Here is an 18,301-nt window from a genome sequence, read left to right as displayed (position 1 = left end):
GAAAAGTTTCCGTTACAATATAAGAGGTTCTGGCAATATTTGAGATTTATGACTTCTTTTTTTTTTTGGAATTCTGTCACACTAATTTTTTAAGAAGTACATCAATCATATTTATTTGTAGATAATCAAAAGTACATAGATGTAATTTTATGCACAATTATTTTGGGTTGCAATTACACTGTAGGCTTTCCAAAGGAACGAGCTGCTGATACAAGTAGTACCTCCTCCGCGTACATATTGAGATGTCTGTAAAATTTCACTTCGAGTTTTTTAACCATTTGTTTTACTCACCATTCGGTTGATATCTCCGATGCACACCCACGGCTTTGTCATATCAGCTGAGTGAGCCATTTTCGAGTGGTCTTTGGTGTATGAGAACGCGGTTGTACTACCAACCTACAAATCTTCTGTTGACAAACTGATTTCATCGAGTGACACAATTGCCACAAGACGGAAGGTTTCAAAAGGGAAAGTGTTGAAACTCACGTGAATTGACAGAGCATCATTGGCGTGGTAGGTTAGTTTGCAGTCAAGTGGGATCTCACTTCCACGTCTCCATGTTTCAACGACCAAATCTGTTTTCAGTGTTGGAGCCACAAGAGTATCGTATAGATCTGTAAAATAAATTGTAAAAAACGAAAACCATTGATTAAAATGTGGAACTTGAACTTCCTAAACCCCATTGCGCAATAATTCTAACACAAATTTCATCTGTATTTGTGTAGGTTTGAAAATCTCACAATTATATTCATGTAAATATGATGCCGTATTTTTTGTATAGTATGGCTACATTCACACTATTATTTCAAAATTAGTAATGCTAAATGTATTGTTGATTGTAACAAAAACACGGTATTTTTAAAATGTTTGAGAGTTATGAGGTTATTCGAGTAGTGTCGGATATTCAAAAAGTATTTTCAAACACACTTTTTGTATTATTCAAGTCACCAAATCATGCATTTTAATACAATTGTAACGTCACAAAGTGTATTAAAATACATTTCGCTAAATTACTTGAATAACCCCATTAGCAAACAATTAATGCACAATGATCAAAAATAGCTAAAGCATTGAAATTATTTCGAGTTTGCAGAGTTTTGTAACAAAAAAAGTTATTAGAAAAACCTTGCAATACGATATAATTTTGCTACTCACCTGCATTGAATTCCTTCGACTTGGCAAAATTAGTAAACGAATATCCAGCCATAGTCTCCAACTCAATAACGCTTTGGAATGGCTGTCCTTTTTGGTATTGTCCAGCGATTGCTTTAGCCAAATCTGCATTGTCAGCAGCCATGTTCGTTGGAAGATTCGAAGAATATATATTTGGTCGATTGAAGAAAAGTTGAGTTCCAATAGACTTCAATTGAGCGTACTTAAATGTCATGCAAAGCATTGTCTGTCCATAGTCGTGTCCACTGACTGGATACTCGTATTTCGTGGGATTTGGGAACAATGGCACACTGTGCACCAACCAGACTCCAGAAGTTCCATCAAAGAAAATGGTTCCCTTAGTATGTCCGAATGCGGTTGAAGTACTGTCATCTTCATGAGTATAGTTGCTATAAACTCTGTTGCTCAGAATCTCTTCCAATTTAATTCCACTTGTCGACTTTGATCCCCATGGCTGAAAGAAGAAACACTTGCAAATGTCTAATGGTTTCCATCTCTGCTCTCTGTTATCAGTTGTTCGCTCCAGGTCATGGTCAAGTGAGCATTTATCAATGCCAAATCAAACGATTCTGATGTTTCTGCAGCTGTCTGAGTCTCTATTTTCGCTTACCTCATCATTGTACATCACGTGGAAGATGGTCTTGTCATTCTGCTTGTCATAGTATTGTTGGAGTGTGTATGCAATTGCCTGGAAAAATTTCATATATACTCGACCTTGTATGTGTGAAAAAACTGTTAAACAGTTCTATTACAAACATTGCAAATATTAATCGAAATCATAAGGTCTAGATACAGTACTTTGCATGTAAAAAGATATTGAAATGCAATTTGAAAGAAAAAGTTTGGAGACAAAATAACTTCAGCGAAAAGGTTGTAACACTCTACTGCAACACTTCCGCAGCTGTACAAAAATATACTATTCAGTATTTTCTAAAATTTATGAAATTCTACTTCCTGAATTTTGTAATGAAAATTTTTCTTACTTGGTCGTTGTCGTCGAGAGTTTTAGCAGAAGGAGTCAAAGTTCCCTTTTTATTCACATCCACGTAGTACCATGCAACTCCACCTGCCAATCCTGTCACTGATCCATCATCTTTTTCGATTGGCATTTTGTACACTGCGAACCTAAATATCTACTTATTAGTAAATTATTTTTGTTTTGAAAATATATTACCAGTCAACATCGTTTCCCGACTGATCCTTGCAGGAGAATGCTGCATATGTTTGGGAAACTCCTAATAAGAGAAAAATCAGCACAGCGGCAGGAGACAAGCCCATTTTTCCGCTGAAATTTTGAAAGTTTCAGAAGGGAAGTGAGTGAGAAAACTGAAAACGTGCTCTTTTTATCAAGTGCTTTATCATCTCATTTTATCAGTTACTGCAAAATCTTAAATTGACAGTCAACATCAAACATTATCGGAATAACTTTCATTCATAAAAGATGAACAAAAAGTTGCATGACTGTTAAAGAGAATAATATGAAAATTTAGGAAAAGAGACCATCCAATATCAAATAGATTGTATATAATGGTACATATTGTCTCTTACCCTCCCTCACCTGGCAAAACGTCACAGGAACAGATGCTGCCTAATTCTTCTTGTCTCTCTCTCTCTCCAATGATTCCTCATTTTCCAATTTCCCAATTCACACTCCGATTCCTAACCTTTTAGCACCTTTCTAACCAATTTTTTTGCTATGTTTACTAAAATGGCGAACAGATGTTTTCACAGAATGACACGTAGGCATGTGTACTTTTCCTTGACGGAAATTGTGGTCGAGAAGAAAAAAGTGGGCAAACATTCAAGAGAACGAGGGCTGGTTGAGCCATTTGAAACTTGGAATCGTAGCGGTGTTCATATATTTTATCACGTTTCTGTTTGTTTTTTTAAACGAGTATTTATGAATTGAACATTAAGTAACGAACTAACGTATTTTCCAACGTAAAAACTATAAATGCAAGATAACCTTTTTGTTACAGACATAACTATCTCTTAAAATACAATTTTTTCTACATAGAAATTTTTATTAATAGACAAAAGTAAATGTGCTTTTCCGGATTTAAATTCTGCAAGAATCTAAAACAAATTTCATTTTGCTCCGCGAGGATGTGAAAACCATTGTCATTTTTTTTAATAACACAATACAATAGATTAATTGTTACAAAACTTCAAATTTCAAATCACGTTCATCATTTGCCTGGTGGTGATCCCACTGGGCTATATTTGTGGTTTAGCCGGGGACTGTGGCCGATAATCCAGTCGTGGATTGCTTTACTTCCCAATAGAGGCTCAGTGAACCTATTTAAGGTAATACGGTTACAAAACTTAACATTTTATCCAGTTTTTCTTCTTAATAAATATAAAAGATGTTGTAATGTGTATCCTGATTCCAAAAATAAGGTTTTACTATTATTCTTAATTTTTTTAAAATTAAGCGCCTTCACCGTAGAAGTGTAATATTTCCACTCACAAATAATCTGGTCGATTTTCTGAACATGAACAACGTTAAAAAAAATCATTGAATGCGGTTTCCTGAAATGGTTAACAATATGTACATATTTGGCGCTTACCTTTGAGAAATACTTTGGCTTTCCGGCAACATCGTCGTAGTTGCCAGGAAGTGTTTATGTCAGCTTTTCAACCGCAAAATATTGCCAGAAAGTTGTAAGCAAACAAAATTTGACTGAAAGTTGCCTCCAAATTTGGATTTTTAATAGTAAATTCAGTAGTAAATATTTTTTATGAGCTTAAAAGTACAAAAATGTTTCTCACGTCAAAATTTGTACCAGTAAAAACCATGTTGAAAGATTACAAACAAGTTCCCATCAAGTCAAAAATATTTTAACATTTTTTAGCGATTCATAATAATTTTAGAATTCCATTTTATGTCGGAAGCTGTGTAAATCAGCAAAAAAGTACAGCTTGCTTTTTTTAATTTTCAATTTACAATTAAACTCGAGCCTTATTTGAGCCGTCATCTGTTCCTTGTTTTATGCATGAAGAAAACATAATTTTTCATTATTTTTTTCTTCCATCAAAAAAATCAAGCAGTGTATTTTATTAGCTATACTAAAACAAATCTTATTAGTCTCTCAGAACATTCAATGAATTGTGAACCACTTCTTAGAATATAATAAAACAAGAATTAAACCATTCACCTTGAGACTGCCTGCTTTGAGGCTATCCTATTTCCACGAAATTTCCAATAAAACTAGTTTCCTCTCACTGGTCAAAACTCTACGTCAATAAAAGCTCCCTCGTGGGCTCCATCCGCTCTAATTTTCAATCGGATTTCTCGTCCACCTTGTCCAAAGTAATAACAGCTAAGCCATTGGCGGCATTTTCCCTTTTCTCCGGGAAGGGAGGAGAAATTTGTGGGTGAGCGAAGAATGACCAAAATCCAGTTTTGTCCGCTATCATTTCCTCTCTTCGTCTATTCGTCCTCACCCATATCGTTTTCGTTCGTTCTTCACGTGTTTTCCTTTGTACCGTTACTATTTGGTCTGCTGACGTGACTTCACAGTGCACTCAACTGCTTGTCTTCTTCCCATTCATAGTTTTCACAACCATTAATTTGCCCTTTCAGATTTGTTTATAAGGGCGAGGAAGAAAGAGATAATATTTGTATCATCTGAGGTATTTCGAATTTTTTGAGTTTGCGTTTTTTTTTGGTTTTTTGTTTTAAAATATTCAAACTATTCAAACACAAGTTAGATCTGAAAAATTCTCTGAATACATTCTTTACAAGGTTAAAAATTTTTAAATTTTTCATAGGTTGCTTTTTCTAGATACGAGTTTCGAATTATAATGTGAAAATGCTGTTGAACTTTTCTTTTTTTGATAAAAAAATAAACTAAACAATTAAGAAATGTTGGTAATTGTTTTTTATTTATTGCCAGCAATTACATATAGCTTAAATCACAACATTTTTTAATTTTTATAATTTTACGCAGTTAAATAAGCGCCCGAAAAGTTTTCTAAGATCACATTTACCACGAAGGGAAGCAGCAACTGAATATTAAAATTTTCTTAAACTACTTTTGATTTTTGTTGACTTTTGGTTTTGGCCGTTCATGAATTAATAAATTTGAGAATATTAAAGTTATATAGAAAGTATATAATTTGTTGCAACAGTTTTCTGCTTGTGAGAAAGTTAAATCAATTGCCCAATATATATATATATATAACTCATTTTTTCTCGAAATTATGCATTTAAGTACAATCATTGTCATTTTTTATTTTTCATGCATTTCATTATACCATTATATTACCAGTGTTCACAAGCACCTTCGTGATTTTTTCTTTATTTCAGTCACTGGCTTTTATTATTTTCTGTATTAGTTTTCTCATATGTTTTTTTGATCTATTATTCCTCTTTTTCTCAATTTTGGTTTAGTTGAACTTTCAATCTAAATTTTTCATTAATTTCAGACAAGTTTCTCTAAAAATCGTAAGAAAATGCGAGAATCCCAGTCATCCGTTGTTATCATTCGTCGATATGAGGCCAAAAAAGATTACGACGAAGAAGATGAGGAACTAGTTTACTGGTATTATGAAAACTGAACTCAACACCTTCAACTGCGATCTCAACTATCATATTCATAACTTCATTTCAATATTTCAATTTTGATCACACGCATCAATAAATCACTTTTCTTCATATTACATAAAAAATTTGAAACTTAGGAATATGTATGCCGAAATGGGAGTAAAGCATTCATGTAGTACATTATAGCCAATGATAAATGTAGAGGTGATTGTAGTCGTTATTTGAGGAGTATTTTAAAGTCGGGTGACATGCGATGCATTACGGTTGATCAGCGAACCGATGGATTTAGACCAACTCTTCTTCCCGTCCTGGAATTTTTTCTAATTGTATACATAATTTAATAGAAAATGAACATCATCGGTCTATTAAATATTGAAAACTAGACTTGCAATATAATTTTATAGCATTGGCATTAAACCAGATATTTTTGTTCATTGATGTTGTTAAATGAATACGCATTCGAGACCATGAAGAATCAAGAAATGACTTCCTTTATCAGAACAAAGTCTTTCGTTACGTCATGTTATACCTTTTTGCACGTAGGCATCACATAATTTTGTTCTCTTTAGTTTCTAAAGTCAAAGTAGTTCGAATATGTTCGATATTGTAAAAATATGATTTTGCATAGTTTTAAAAATAGGTTAACGCGTTTCAATTTTTTTTTTTTTCATATTTTCCATTTTCCCATCAACTTTTATGTTGAGATTTCTCCTCAAATTGTCACATTTGGCTAATAAAAACCTTGTATTGATCATCTGAATGATGTCTATAGCTGGAGGGAGGTCGTGGTGACATGCGATCTGCAAAATAATGCAATTATAAACAAACTTTCTCCTTTAATATTATCATACACAGCGGAGAATAGGAATTGTATTCATTTTCCATAACATCTTCTCCAATATTCAATTGGATAACATAATTTGAAGACGGTTCATGAATAATACTCTTACGTGATGGTTTGGGACTTTGAGCCTGAAGATTTACAAATTAATGAAAGTTCGGAAATAAAAATACTTACTTGGAAAAAGTCTATAACTTTTGCGCGTTGTTTGACTTGCGGCCGTTTGACAGGAGCTGTTGCAGCTCCATTTGGATGAGGTTGTCCATCGCAAGGGACAAGCGAGAGGCCTCCAAAAGCTTTGGATATGGATCCTAAAATAAATGAAATTATTGAAATATTTTCAAATTTTAGAAGTGTAAAGTTTTAGGCTCAAACATTCAAAAGTGGCGTTAAGTGGGAAAAAAGATAAGTATAAAAATTTTTCATTTGCATAGAAAATCATATACCTAGTTCTTACGAAATATTCAATCATTACAGCACTTCTTCCAAAAATATAATTTTGTTTTATCAAACTTTGCAGGAACATACTAGTGAGGGTTGTTTAGCTTTTTGGTATTCTGACTTCGCGATTGGCTGACTATGAGATCGACAACCAAAAACAAAAACTGGCCTTTTGAGAACGAAATAGTTTATTGAGAAGAAAATAGTTATTGAAAAAATATACAGCTTTTCGCCAAAAATCACGTTTTCAATAACAGCATATAAACCTATAATAACCAGTAGTTATAAGCATCTATCACTTTTTCTTTAATTTTCACAAATTTGAAATTTCTAATTTTCATGAAAAACCGAAATGATTCAGCAGTTAGCCGTTAAAATAGCCCGAACTCGCATGTCGCTGATCGATCAAATAACCTTGGGTCGGATGATGACTGGAACCGGAAGCAGATTTTTTCCACCAGGCGCATAACCCTGATACTAATTCTGTTGAGCATGCCAAGCATTTACCTTTAATGGAAATCGTTTCATAAAGATTGCTACCAGTTCCTCGGCTCAGAGTTTCTCTGATAGGATCCTCTCTCTTCTGCGTGAGAAGAGAAGATATCTTGGTTGCAAATCTACCCCATATTCCAATATCATAAATCTGAATTTCAATGGCTCTTCTCCAAATCTCGTAATCTCTATCACTATTTGTCACAATGTACACTGATGAAGCCGGCACCTCTTTGGACTCGTCGGTACGAAGTAGGAACGTTCTTGCAGATGGTGTGGGTACAATACGGCTTCTCTAAAAATGTTCACATTTTTCAAAACATTTTGGCAAAAATTTAAAACGAACGCTGCTCAGCGGAATTATTAGAACAGTATTTTTCGAACTATTTGCAATGTCTCCAATAGAATAAAAATGAAGATTTCCAGCTTGAAGACGGGCTGCCGTATTTTCCAATTCGACTCCTTCTTCAACATGTTGCACTGACAAAACGCCTTCTAAAATTGGTCGAAGGACTGAATGCGGCTGAATTGCCAGACGGCAGATAATGTGACCATACAATGGGGGTCCGGATAAATCCGCTGAAAGTTGATTTGTTCATAAAAAACAATTGAACTATCTGACTTTAACTCATTGCGAATCATTATTCACTTACCAAATGCACTCATTCTAAGATTATGAATAGTTGCCTCTTCACATGCATCTGCAATAGAGAGTGTTGCTTTTGCCAGTAAATTATAGTGTGCTCCAGAAATGGTTTGATCAAGCCGTGGGCTTTTCAACATTTCAGGAGTTGAGACTTGTGATTTCTGAAATTATGTTTTTTAAGAGCATCTAAGTTTGTCTCTCACCACACTCGATCCAAACTTTCTTCCAATTGATCGCGTAATTCGACTTTTCAAACTTCCGCCGGTATTATTCTCAAGTCCGTAATCAGTTCGTGCTGCATAAATCAAAATATCGACGTTGAAGTCTTCGGGCTCATTATCACTATAAATGGCATTATGTTAAAACGTGGGTGGTATGGTACTCACAATACAAAAGAGTCCGGAATAATGACATCAGTCATATTCTTATCAACATGAGAAATGATTTTTGTGTCTATAACTCTGGTTTTACTTTGTATCACCAGAAACATGGAGAATGTTCGAGTTTCTGTAAAATGGAATCACATAATTTTTTAAAAGTTTCAATCCAACAGATTTTGGAAGGGCGATGGAATAACTTTTTAGTTTACGGCATTTGACTCTAGCTTCATGCCAAAGTTTGGCCCAAAAAATATTAACTTGGATCAGAAGTTGGCTAAACTTGGGCAAAACTTTAGCAAAAACTTGGATCCAGGATGCACCAAAGTTTATCACAAGTTTCACTTAACTTTTGACAACCTTCTATCCAAGTTTGAAACAAAACAAGGAAAGTTTTGGCCAAAATTTGGCAAGAATTGGGTGAAACTTGTGATTAACTTTGGTGCAGCCTGAACTCAAGTTTTGTCAAAGCCTTGCCCAACTTTTGCTTAATTTTAGCCAACTTCTGATCCAAGTTAATATTTGTTGGGTTAAACTTGGGCAAAACGCTAAAGCCAAATTCCGAGTTGTTCATTAAACCTGAGGAGTTTGGGCTATTATTAATATTGTTTTACAAGATTCGAAAAATAATTGAAACTATTTTGCAATATTCCCCTTTTCAGGTCACGTTTTTGCAAAGTTTTTTTTGCGTTTTCTCAAAATGCGCCTAAGTGAAGAAAATGCGCCTAAGAGAGATTTATGACGTTTTTTTTTTATAAAGAATTTATATCGAAATATTTTCAAAAAAGTAAATACATAACATAACAGTTACAACCAAAAACTAAAGTAGAATGCCCCAGTGGTAATTTTTGTGTGAGCAGTTTAAACTCAATCTTAGAAAGATTTTTTAACACACGTGAATCTAAATAATTGAATAATTGAATACATAGATTTTCTCTGTTTTCTGATTTATCTTGGCGGTTATTTTAAGTGATCACAAATTGAGAGTCCACTTGTTTCGGACATAAAATGAAATGTGGATGTTTGCCAAAACAGCCAAGTTCAATATGACCCTCGACATGGGGCGATAACGCGCCGCGAACAATATAGATCAAACAAAAAAAGCCGAGCGTTTAAACTATATGAAGACCCAGAAAAAAGATGTCTGATGTGTCCCAATTTTGCATCAAATCATCAGCTGAGTTGAGTAATTGTGAATGATTTTTGTTGTTCGATTGAAAACCCACCTTTTGGTTTCCACGCTAATGGCAGAGAGATTTGAGACAATCCAACATTGGCACGACTCGAAGTTGGAGATAATCTGAAATTAAATATTCAAATTTGATATACCAAAGTTATTCTGCCTGCTTAGCTTTCGACCATTCTACTTACACAGAAAAATCATGAAAAATTTCAGATGTTTTAGTAAAAGTTACGGCACAAAACTATGTCTAGAAACTAGATTTTAAAAATATTACAACAGTTATTTTTGAAAAAAAAACTATTATATGAATGTTCAAAATAAAACAATGAGATGAAAACTAATACAAAAAATACGATATATTGATTTTGAACTAATTTTGAATAATGTTTTGAGGGATCTATTTTCTGGAAATATCAATTGAACTTCCTCTATTTCAAAATTTCTGGAAAATTTTATTTTCAATTAAGAATCTGAACGACAAAAATTTAATCTTCAAGCCTCTTGCTTGTGTGATGATCATATGTTATTTGCTTTATTGAAAAACGGTGTAGCTTAAATAATCTTTTGACAATAGATCTCATTATAACAACTTTAAAAAAACTCACCCCAATCCATCACCAGGAAGCATTTCTTCTTCTTCCAACGGTAGAATATTGTTCAACTCTTTCACAATTTGTATTTTATCTTCATAGAGCAGGTGGTATTGCTGACAAGATTTCTTTTTCTGTAAGGATATTTGATTTCATGAAAATGTTTCTAACCAATATGCAATTAAAAATAGGAATGCCTCGTGTTATCAGCTCATTTGACCGGCCGTGTGCATGTCCATAAACACATGGTTTTGAAAGAATTGGAGTACATGACAACAATAGGCACACTAACCTGCTGCTCTTCTCTCTAACGCTGAACGCAGAAAAAGAATCAAAATTGAAATATTTCCAATATGAATAAATATGCAAATGAATAGAGAATGGAACAATCCAAAAACACGAAACAATCGATCACTCTTTAGACTTTCACATTTGCAACTTCGAGAAACAAAAAATGCGCGGGAAAGAATTTGCACACAGATTAGCGAAAAGAAGTTATCAGTGGAAAATTACGTACTTTTTGGCGGGAAAGATGAAAGAAGTTTTACAAATATGACAGAATAAAAGTTGGAGTATATATTTTGAGTGGTACTGCCAAAGACAAAGAGCACAGCTTAAATTGACTAATTTTTTTTGAAATCGGTTATAATATCGGAGTCTTGGTGAAACTAGTACTTGTTTAGTAAACCCCCACATTTTGGAAATGAATAACATTTTCATTCAAATTTTTAAAGTATCCACAGTCGTCTTTTGGATAAAGAAAAGCATATTAGTTCTCGAACTGCTATCAAGTTATGAGCCAAATATTTCTGAAAATAGACTGTTTTATCGAATTATTGTTTGCATGCTTTTGAGTTTTTTTTTAAATACTACTGTTCAACTGTTAATTTTATAATTTCCCCAATATCCATATTTATACAATTTAACTGGTGTTTTCGTATTTTCGGAAATATCATACTTCCCCCAAATAAAAAAAGAGAAAATTGATAGATATGATTAAATCAGTGTGTAAAAGTTAATCGCGTCATCTTCTCAAAAACCTATCGATATACCTGATTCGTAGATGAAGGTGACATGTAGATTTTTTTCAGAAAATAAAACAGGTACAGAAATAACCAGTATTAAAATCTTTGTCAGAGTTAGAATTGTTGGAGAAGATCAATTTAATTCGAATTTCCGAAATTGGAATTGAGAAATAGTCAGATACAATTGGAAAAAAAGAAATAAGATGAAAACGCGCGTGTTCTAACCCAAATTAATCAGGTAGAGCCGACAGGAGAATTTGACTTAACACGCAATAAAATGCGTCGGGATGCATTACAAAACATCAAATTTAGGTTACCAGACACTTTCATAAAACGGACACCATTTTCATCGGCGACACAAATGGATAAGCATCGAACTTTCAACCCGAAAAACAAAAGAAAACAAAGATTGGGAGTGATGTTCGAAAATGGACAATAGAGCAAGCAAAAAGAGTATTATGTGTGGAAATGGTGGTGATGACTGTACAGATGGGAAATGTTGTTCACTTATTTAAAATCATTTAAATTTGCATAATCGAAAAATGAAATTTGAAATATTCGTACTATACACTTCTCAGTTGGAATTGTGATTTTAAAATAATAAACAATTTGAGTGGTGATGGAGATATTGTTTAAAATTCGTATCATTTAAAAGAGAAAATTAAATATATGTACATAGGGATTTTCTACAAATTAGTTATAGCCACCGAGTGGAAAATCGGTGGTTATTATTCTACAAATTTTGTTTTTTTTAGCTAAAACCAAGAATGAAGACAGTATTTACGTCTAGAATTTCGATTTTTCACTTAAAAAGTATATTTTTAAAACACGCTGACTTGGCATTTTTTTTTGTTATAGATGTTAACAAAACCTCCTTGCAAAAGCAAAAAAGTTCTAAATCCCGATCAAAAAATTTCTGAGGCATTTTTCTTCGAAACTAAAAAATTATGATTACAGAGAAGAAAACGACGCCCCCGTTTCAAAAATAGCAATATATTTATAAAATAACATTAACAATTTTGAGATTATATTTGAAAATACAAAAAAAAGGTCTTCATCATACAATTCAAATTTTGACAACTGCAGTGATAACCTGTTGTTTTCGATTGGGATTTGTATACTCTATTCAAGAAAAATGAGATTGCGTTTTATCACAGGGACAATAAAATAAACCAAAAAAAACCCGAAAACTGAGAAAAATAGTACAGAACATCGTTCCTATACCACAAATTCGAAGGTGATTGACACTTCGCCGGCGAAAAAAATGAATTGGAAAAACGAATGAATACATTTTGAAATCAGGAAATGAACTTACTGAATTGCGAACTTCGCACACGACGACGCCGTCGCTCATCTTGTTTGGCCTACTACTTCCACTTCTTCAACACACTGTTTTGAATCGTCCACTAAGGCAACGGCACTGCAAAAAACCGTAGTAAATCAGTTCAAAGTCGTTAAAAGCCCTACTGCAATGAAGATTGAGAGAGATAAAAACTGGAGTAATGGCGAACTTGAGAAATGCAAAGAGTAGAAGCAAGCAAAAATGTGGGGAAAAGAACAACTGTCGGGACAAGAAAAAAACGTCTTGTAAAAAGAAACATTAGCAGTGGGAGGATGAGAAAGGATAGGAGGAACGGTGAAACAAGACAAAGAAGGTACTTTTGCTGTCTTCATGCGACATGACACCATGACACCCATTGATATTTACGACGGACGGGAAAAAAAAACTAAAGGAGTGGTTTCATATGAGTTGGATTGTTTATATGAATATGTAATTCTAGATGTCGGGAAGTCATAAAACTTGTGCAAAATTTTACATGAATAACTATAAATTTTAGGAAAGGTTACTTGGAAAAAGATAAAAATAATGCTAAGTTGCACAACAATCAAGTATCGAATTACTTTATCACAAAAAATTTATATTTAAAAAAATTTTAAGTATAGAAATATTGTAACTCAACTGTATGAAACATCTAAAATGTATAGATCTTAAATGCATTTTGTCCCATACATTGGGAGCAAATAAATATGCAAATGCTTTTTTTTTGTTTTATGCATACTTGAAGTCAAAAATTGATCTAAAATTAAAAAAAAATAATTTAACCAACATCAAAAATTTAACGATTTTGTGTGGTCCGAAAAGCTCCCTCTACATGCCACATTTTGAAATTTCCCAATGCTATGTGTTTTTATGGAGAATTATATATTGGTCTCAAAGTGATAACTATCTACAAAGCAAATCAATCGGCTTTGTAGCCACATTTTTTAATCAATTTTTTTTAACTCAATAGTTTTGTTATAAAAAAGTTTTGAGCTTATTTTCTGAAATTTGAATCTCTTTCAAAACTATCATATGATATCCAATAATAATTTTTTCTATGAAGTTATTTTTCATACATTTATGTGTTATGTTCTTATCAATAGTTAAAATTATGAAATTTTGCAAATTTGATCAGTTTATATTGAAATTCTCAACATTTTTAATATTAGAAAAAGTTAAAGTGATGGTTTTAAAAAATTGTCGCCGATGGGCAGTGTTTACTTATCGAAAAATTCAATTTAAAATATAGTTGAATAGTTAGATATCGCAATTTTCTATCAATAATATTGTTTTAAATACAGATACCAGCTTTAAAATGTTTTACAGTCAATATGTCATAGAAGATCAAAAATCTGAATCCATTTACCCTAATAAATCTCCAGTTTACTTTATGTGAGGTTATCGGTGGCCCATAAAAATAAAAATACATCTGATAGCAATTGAATAGTATGCGGCAAGCAGTCGGTCAAAATGCTTTTGTGTGTTACAATCACTCATTGGCAGGTATCTGCGCCACTTCAACCGAAGTTCATTCCGCGCACACATGCTTTCGCCACTTTCTTCTTTTCAACCTCTAACGCCTCTCTTTTCTTTTATTTTTATCCGCCTCCCTCACCGATTGCAGAAAAACTGTCTACCATCAACCTTTCATTTTTTTAATCAAAAGTTACCACTATCATAGAAGGTACTAGAATAACTTTTGGAATCGAAACGGATATCATGTGAAAAAATGAGAAAATGGAATTGGTTTGAGATAGTAGTACAATACCGTTTCAAGTAGAAAACAAACACAAGGACGAGGCTACATATTTCGCTTTTTTTAAATGAAAAAAAAAACAGTAAAAACTTTCTCAAGACATGTGACTCATTTGAGGTATCATCATTTCGTAACGGGAGGGAATGTTTAATAATTTGTTTTCTGAATTTTCCATTCGATGTTTGAAGCTGGAATTATTTTGTAGTGCAATACAATTGAATTAAGATGCAAGTTTGCAAAATTACATAAAATATTACCGAGCAAGGTGGAATGGCGATTTAAAAATTGAAATGAAATTTCCTAGATTTTCACTTTTTGTTTGACGAAATGGGGCTTTCGGTTTACTTTGTCGGAGGTTAATCTGTTCTTTGCGAAAAACCCCCAGTCGCTATCAGTACACATATCAGTGTACTTGAGCTGCGAACGAACTCTTATTTTACGTCAACAATACATTGTTCTGGGAATATTGCGAAGAAATTGAATAAGAGCAGCTGGAATGTTTAGGTGTGAACCGGCACAGTACTTGAGAGTTTTGAGATTTTTATGTAAAAAAACGGTTGCATGAATGTGAAAATCTAGTTTCAAACTCAAAACTCGAATTTTCTCGATGGTAACATACAGAAAAATTCTAAAATTAAACTAATAAAAATTTTGAATATAAAACATCTAAACATGTTTTTTAAAGGAAGATTTTGAATAGTCGGAAGAAAACGAGTGAATTTTAACTTTAATTCATATTCCTGTTATTTATATTAGTAAGTAACATATCCCAAAATAAACATTTTCAAAATTCAGAAAATATAACTTTAAAAAATTGAATAAACATGCTTATTTTTCACCATCATCAATAAACCCACAAACAAATACCGAAAACACGGAAACTTCTTGAAAAACAAAAGAAAAAGTGAATACTGTTTGATCCGACATTTGTTGACCACTCATGATTGCAAAAGATACATGTATATCCGTATCATTTGAGAGCTATAGTCTTAAGGGCAAAGCACAAAACCAGTGGTGATAGTGAACAAAAAACGCAAAGAAGAGGAGGCAAGACTGCGCGAGCATACCGAAACATAAAAATATTTGTTACCCATTGTGATTGCCGTTTGATCTACCCGATCGACCTTTATTCGGCTAGCTCCGTGTAGTTACAAAACCTTAATAGAGGTAAAACATGGATATTGACAACTATTACTATTATTTGAAGTGAGAAATGAACACATGAAACAGCTTCAAATGTTGTAAATGTTCACAGATCGTAAAAACAGTTCCACCTTTTATGACCTAATAGACAGAAGACTTAATGTATGACCAATAAGAAGAAGAACACATCAATGGGTTTCAAACTATAAAAATTCAGTTAAACCGAAGTTCAAAAAGAAAAAAATCCAAATAAATTGTTTTCCATGGAAACTTTAACAAAAATTGTTTTCTAAGATTTTTAAAACGAAAATTTGTTAAAATAAAAAAATTAACTGATTGTTATCGTTTGAAAAATTGACAACGTTGAATCAGTTTTATTCAAAATGGCACAGGTAGCGTTTGCTCAATTATCATCAGTTCAAATATTTTTGTGTAATTGATGGTATTTTTAAAGAAGAGCAAATTAAAAGGCGGTACATAATTGAATTGAAAAATTGAAGTTTGTAAAATTTAAAATCGTCATTGACTGCCAGCTGGGAACCTTTTTTCGAATATATCAAGCAGATGCCCCATTTCTTTTCGATGAATTTAGAAAAGAAGGGTCATTCATGAAAAGTTTGCTTGTGGCGATTCGAGATGTAAACGGTCAGAATTAACTATGTAATCAGCCCAACAATTTTTTCACATTTTCATAATTTTTTATTTGGAAAGTGACATTGGAAAGAAGTTTGCAGAAGCGTGGAAAAGGCAATATATTAGGTCGTTATTGGATACGACGTGTTTCTTGAAGATTAAGATGTCTTTATGACAGTCGCTGTGAGGAAATATCAGGTCTGAAATTGAATTCTAAAAACAAAACAGTTTAATCTGCGGAGAAATTCAAAACTTATATCGATCGATACATTCAAGAAATACGTTTTTTTATTATTTTTTATATTTAAACTGTTTTGACTGATCTGTTCAGATATTTGATTGAAAAACCAATCGTGAATAGGGCAATCGACTGTAAACCCGATGTAAAATAGACAGATTTTATAATTAAACACTCATAAATGTTTTATTTTCAATCTTAATTGTAATCATTGTTGCAAGGAGAAATCTTACTGACTTTTTTTAGCACTGCAGCTTTTAGTTTGCTTTTCTTCACTTCTGTTGAAAACACTAAACTATGTACGCAGGCGGAACTGTTTCACCACTTAGGCATTATCAGCTATTGGTTGTGTATTGGTTAGAATTAAAGTAGCATCTGCCGCATCTGCCAAATATCCACTTAATCACCTGAATTTGTATGCAGTCTTTGCTTGTGAGCCAATTGGCGCTCCAATACCTTATTATTTGTTTTTTTAGCTGATATTTTTTGCACTCTTATTTTCCGTCTTAAAAATAAAATTTTGTTTGATTACTTTGTATATAAGAAGGTTGAATGTGTTTTTGAAAAAAGGTAAATTTAGTTTTCTTTGATTCACATTTTCTTTGACTCAAAATGTAAATAGCAAAGTTTATAATTAAAAATTACACCTGTTTGTTTTATGGTCATGAAAAATCGAATACTTTCAAGTTCCACTTTTTTTTTCATTTTTACATATCCTTGTGTGGGTGTCAATTTTTTTTCACTAGAGTTGTTTAATAAAAAACTGTTTCAATGAAATGTTTATAATAAATTAAGATTTTGTGAGTCTGTTATTTTGAAAACACGTGCCGAATCCGTCCGTGAAATTGTTTTATTAAGCTTTTTATGTTTTGTTGTTTTGGTGGAATAGTCTTTATGTACGACATGTCATCTCAAGCTTTGTCACTTTCTGCAGGTCAGCAAGCAGCCCGATTTATAAACAACATGATTTTCAGGGGAATTAATATTCATTATTAATTTTCATATTTCTTTTTCAAAAAATTAGTTTCCGAACAATTTTTGTAGAAATTGCTTTGCATGAAGTGATATAGTTTCGTTTATTGCATTTGTAGTGAAGCCACATGTTGATGCAGCAATGTTGGATCTTTTAAAGTATGTAGTCATAACCGAAAATTTGCAAGAATTTTTGAAGAATAACGTTTATCTGAATTTGATTTTGAAATTTTTTTAGAACATTTCTAAACATAAAACATTTCGAAGATTGTGTTTTCAATAATTATAAATTCAAACAAATGCTTTTCTAAAAATTTTCTCGATTGTAGTAGTATTCAATGTTTTGAAAAAAACATTTATGATATTGTTTCTTTCACCAATCTAAAAGAAGCCCCAGATTTGTAATCGCATCCTTGCGAGAATTTCAAAATTTTCAACACCCTCGCCTATTCTTCACTTCTTTTCACACCGGATGCATAAAAATTTTAATGATAGGTTTTCAATCCGTTATTTCTGGATCAAATCCTCAATCAGAGCACACGTCAACGAGGATAACAACAAGAAAGCAAAAAACATGACTGTGACGCAGCTCCACCTGCTAGCAACCTTTTTAACCTCCATGGATGTTGTTGATAAACCCGGAAGTTTGATTTTAGTGCAAATTTGTTCCTCTTGACGTTTAATAAATCCGGAACTAAATTATTTCATGGAGATTTCAGGATATTTTACAAAAACCAAACAAGCCAATGAAAAGATTACTGTACGCTAGATTTAAAAATGTTTTCAAACCAAAATCGATTAAACTTTGAAAATTGAAAACTATCAAAAAGTGACAATTGCTTACAATCAGTTTTTGTTTATCGTGATTTTGGAAGTCTGGAAAAAGAATTGAGCTATGTGTATTTGAATAATGAAACTGTC

General features: G+C 32.6%; 3 protein-coding genes and 1 non-coding gene across 7 annotated transcripts; 2 read left to right on the top strand and 2 right to left on the bottom strand.

The window, feature by feature from the left end:
• Positions 1-67: 67 nt before the first annotated feature.
• On the bottom strand, positions 68-2,492 carry nuc-1 (Deoxyribonuclease-2). Its single transcript, NM_077203.9, has 7 exons — positions 2,348-2,492; positions 2,157-2,298; positions 1,784-1,861; positions 1,156-1,627; positions 487-614; positions 292-396; positions 68-246 (listed from the first exon to the last, which is right to left on the bottom strand). The coding sequence occupies exons 1-7, from the start codon at positions 2,449-2,451 to the stop codon at positions 148-150; spliced, it is 1,128 nt and encodes a 375-aa protein (NP_509604.1). The 5' UTR covers positions 2,452-2,492; the 3' UTR covers positions 68-147.
• A 594-nt stretch (positions 2,493-3,086) lies between these two features.
• Positions 3,087-3,107, top strand: 21ur-15476. The gene has a single exon (NR_071846.1).
• A 2,524-nt stretch (positions 3,108-5,631) lies between these two features.
• On the top strand, positions 5,632-5,736 carry C07B5.8 (uncharacterized protein; the record flags this gene model as incomplete). Its single annotated transcript, NM_001270147.4, has 1 exon — positions 5,632-5,736. One exon carries the CDS (start codon positions 5,632-5,634, stop codon positions 5,734-5,736), a length of 105 nt encoding a protein of 34 aa, NP_001257076.2.
• A 29-nt stretch (positions 5,737-5,765) lies between these two features.
• On the bottom strand, positions 5,766-12,737 carry rtkn-1 (PH domain-containing protein; the record flags this gene model as incomplete). 4 transcript variants are annotated; one of them, NM_001029199.7, is made up of 12 exons in its annotated part: positions 5,766-6,030; positions 6,464-6,522; positions 6,574-6,694; positions 6,741-6,874; positions 7,512-7,791; positions 7,843-8,075; positions 8,150-8,303; positions 8,346-8,484; positions 8,529-8,649; positions 9,746-9,819; positions 10,308-10,426; positions 12,633-12,737. In NM_001029199.7, 12 exons carry the CDS (start codon positions 12,669-12,671, stop codon positions 5,956-5,958), a joined length of 1,548 nt encoding a protein of 515 aa, NP_001024370.1. The 4 variants fall into 4 exon arrangements, with proteins under 4 accessions (NP_001024370.1, NP_001024371.2, NP_001382744.1 ...); NM_001029200.7 differs by lacking the exon at positions 12,633-12,737 and adding an exon at positions 10,585-10,768 and having other exon boundaries at positions 5,829-6,030; positions 6,741-7,791; NM_001395790.1 differs by lacking the exon at positions 12,633-12,737 and having other exon boundaries at positions 5,956-6,030; positions 10,308-10,330.
• Between the last annotated feature and the right edge of the window lie 5,564 nt (positions 12,738-18,301).

Source organism: Caenorhabditis elegans, chromosome X (assembly GCF_000002985.6).
Source record: "Caenorhabditis elegans chromosome X".
In the NCBI taxonomy this organism is placed as follows: domain Eukaryota; kingdom Metazoa; phylum Nematoda; class Chromadorea; order Rhabditida; family Rhabditidae; genus Caenorhabditis; species Caenorhabditis elegans.
Note: the sequence above shows the minus strand (reverse complement) of the source record. Positions and strands in the feature narration are given on the sequence as shown.

Bases quoted from the DNA above. Each gene is read 5' to 3' on its own strand.
- nuc-1 (NM_077203.9), bottom strand. From the start codon at position 2,451: ATGGGCTTGTCTCCTGCCGCTGTGCTGATTTTTCTCTTATTAGGAGTT. The intron at 1,628-1,783 runs GTAAGCGAAAAT...TTCTTCTTTCAG, and splicing joins ACGTGATGTACAATGATGAG to CCATGGGGATCAAAGTCGAC. The intron at 397-486 runs GTGAGTTTCAAC...GAAGATTTGTAG, and splicing joins ATGATGCTCTGTCAATTCAC to GTTGGTAGTACAACCGCGTT.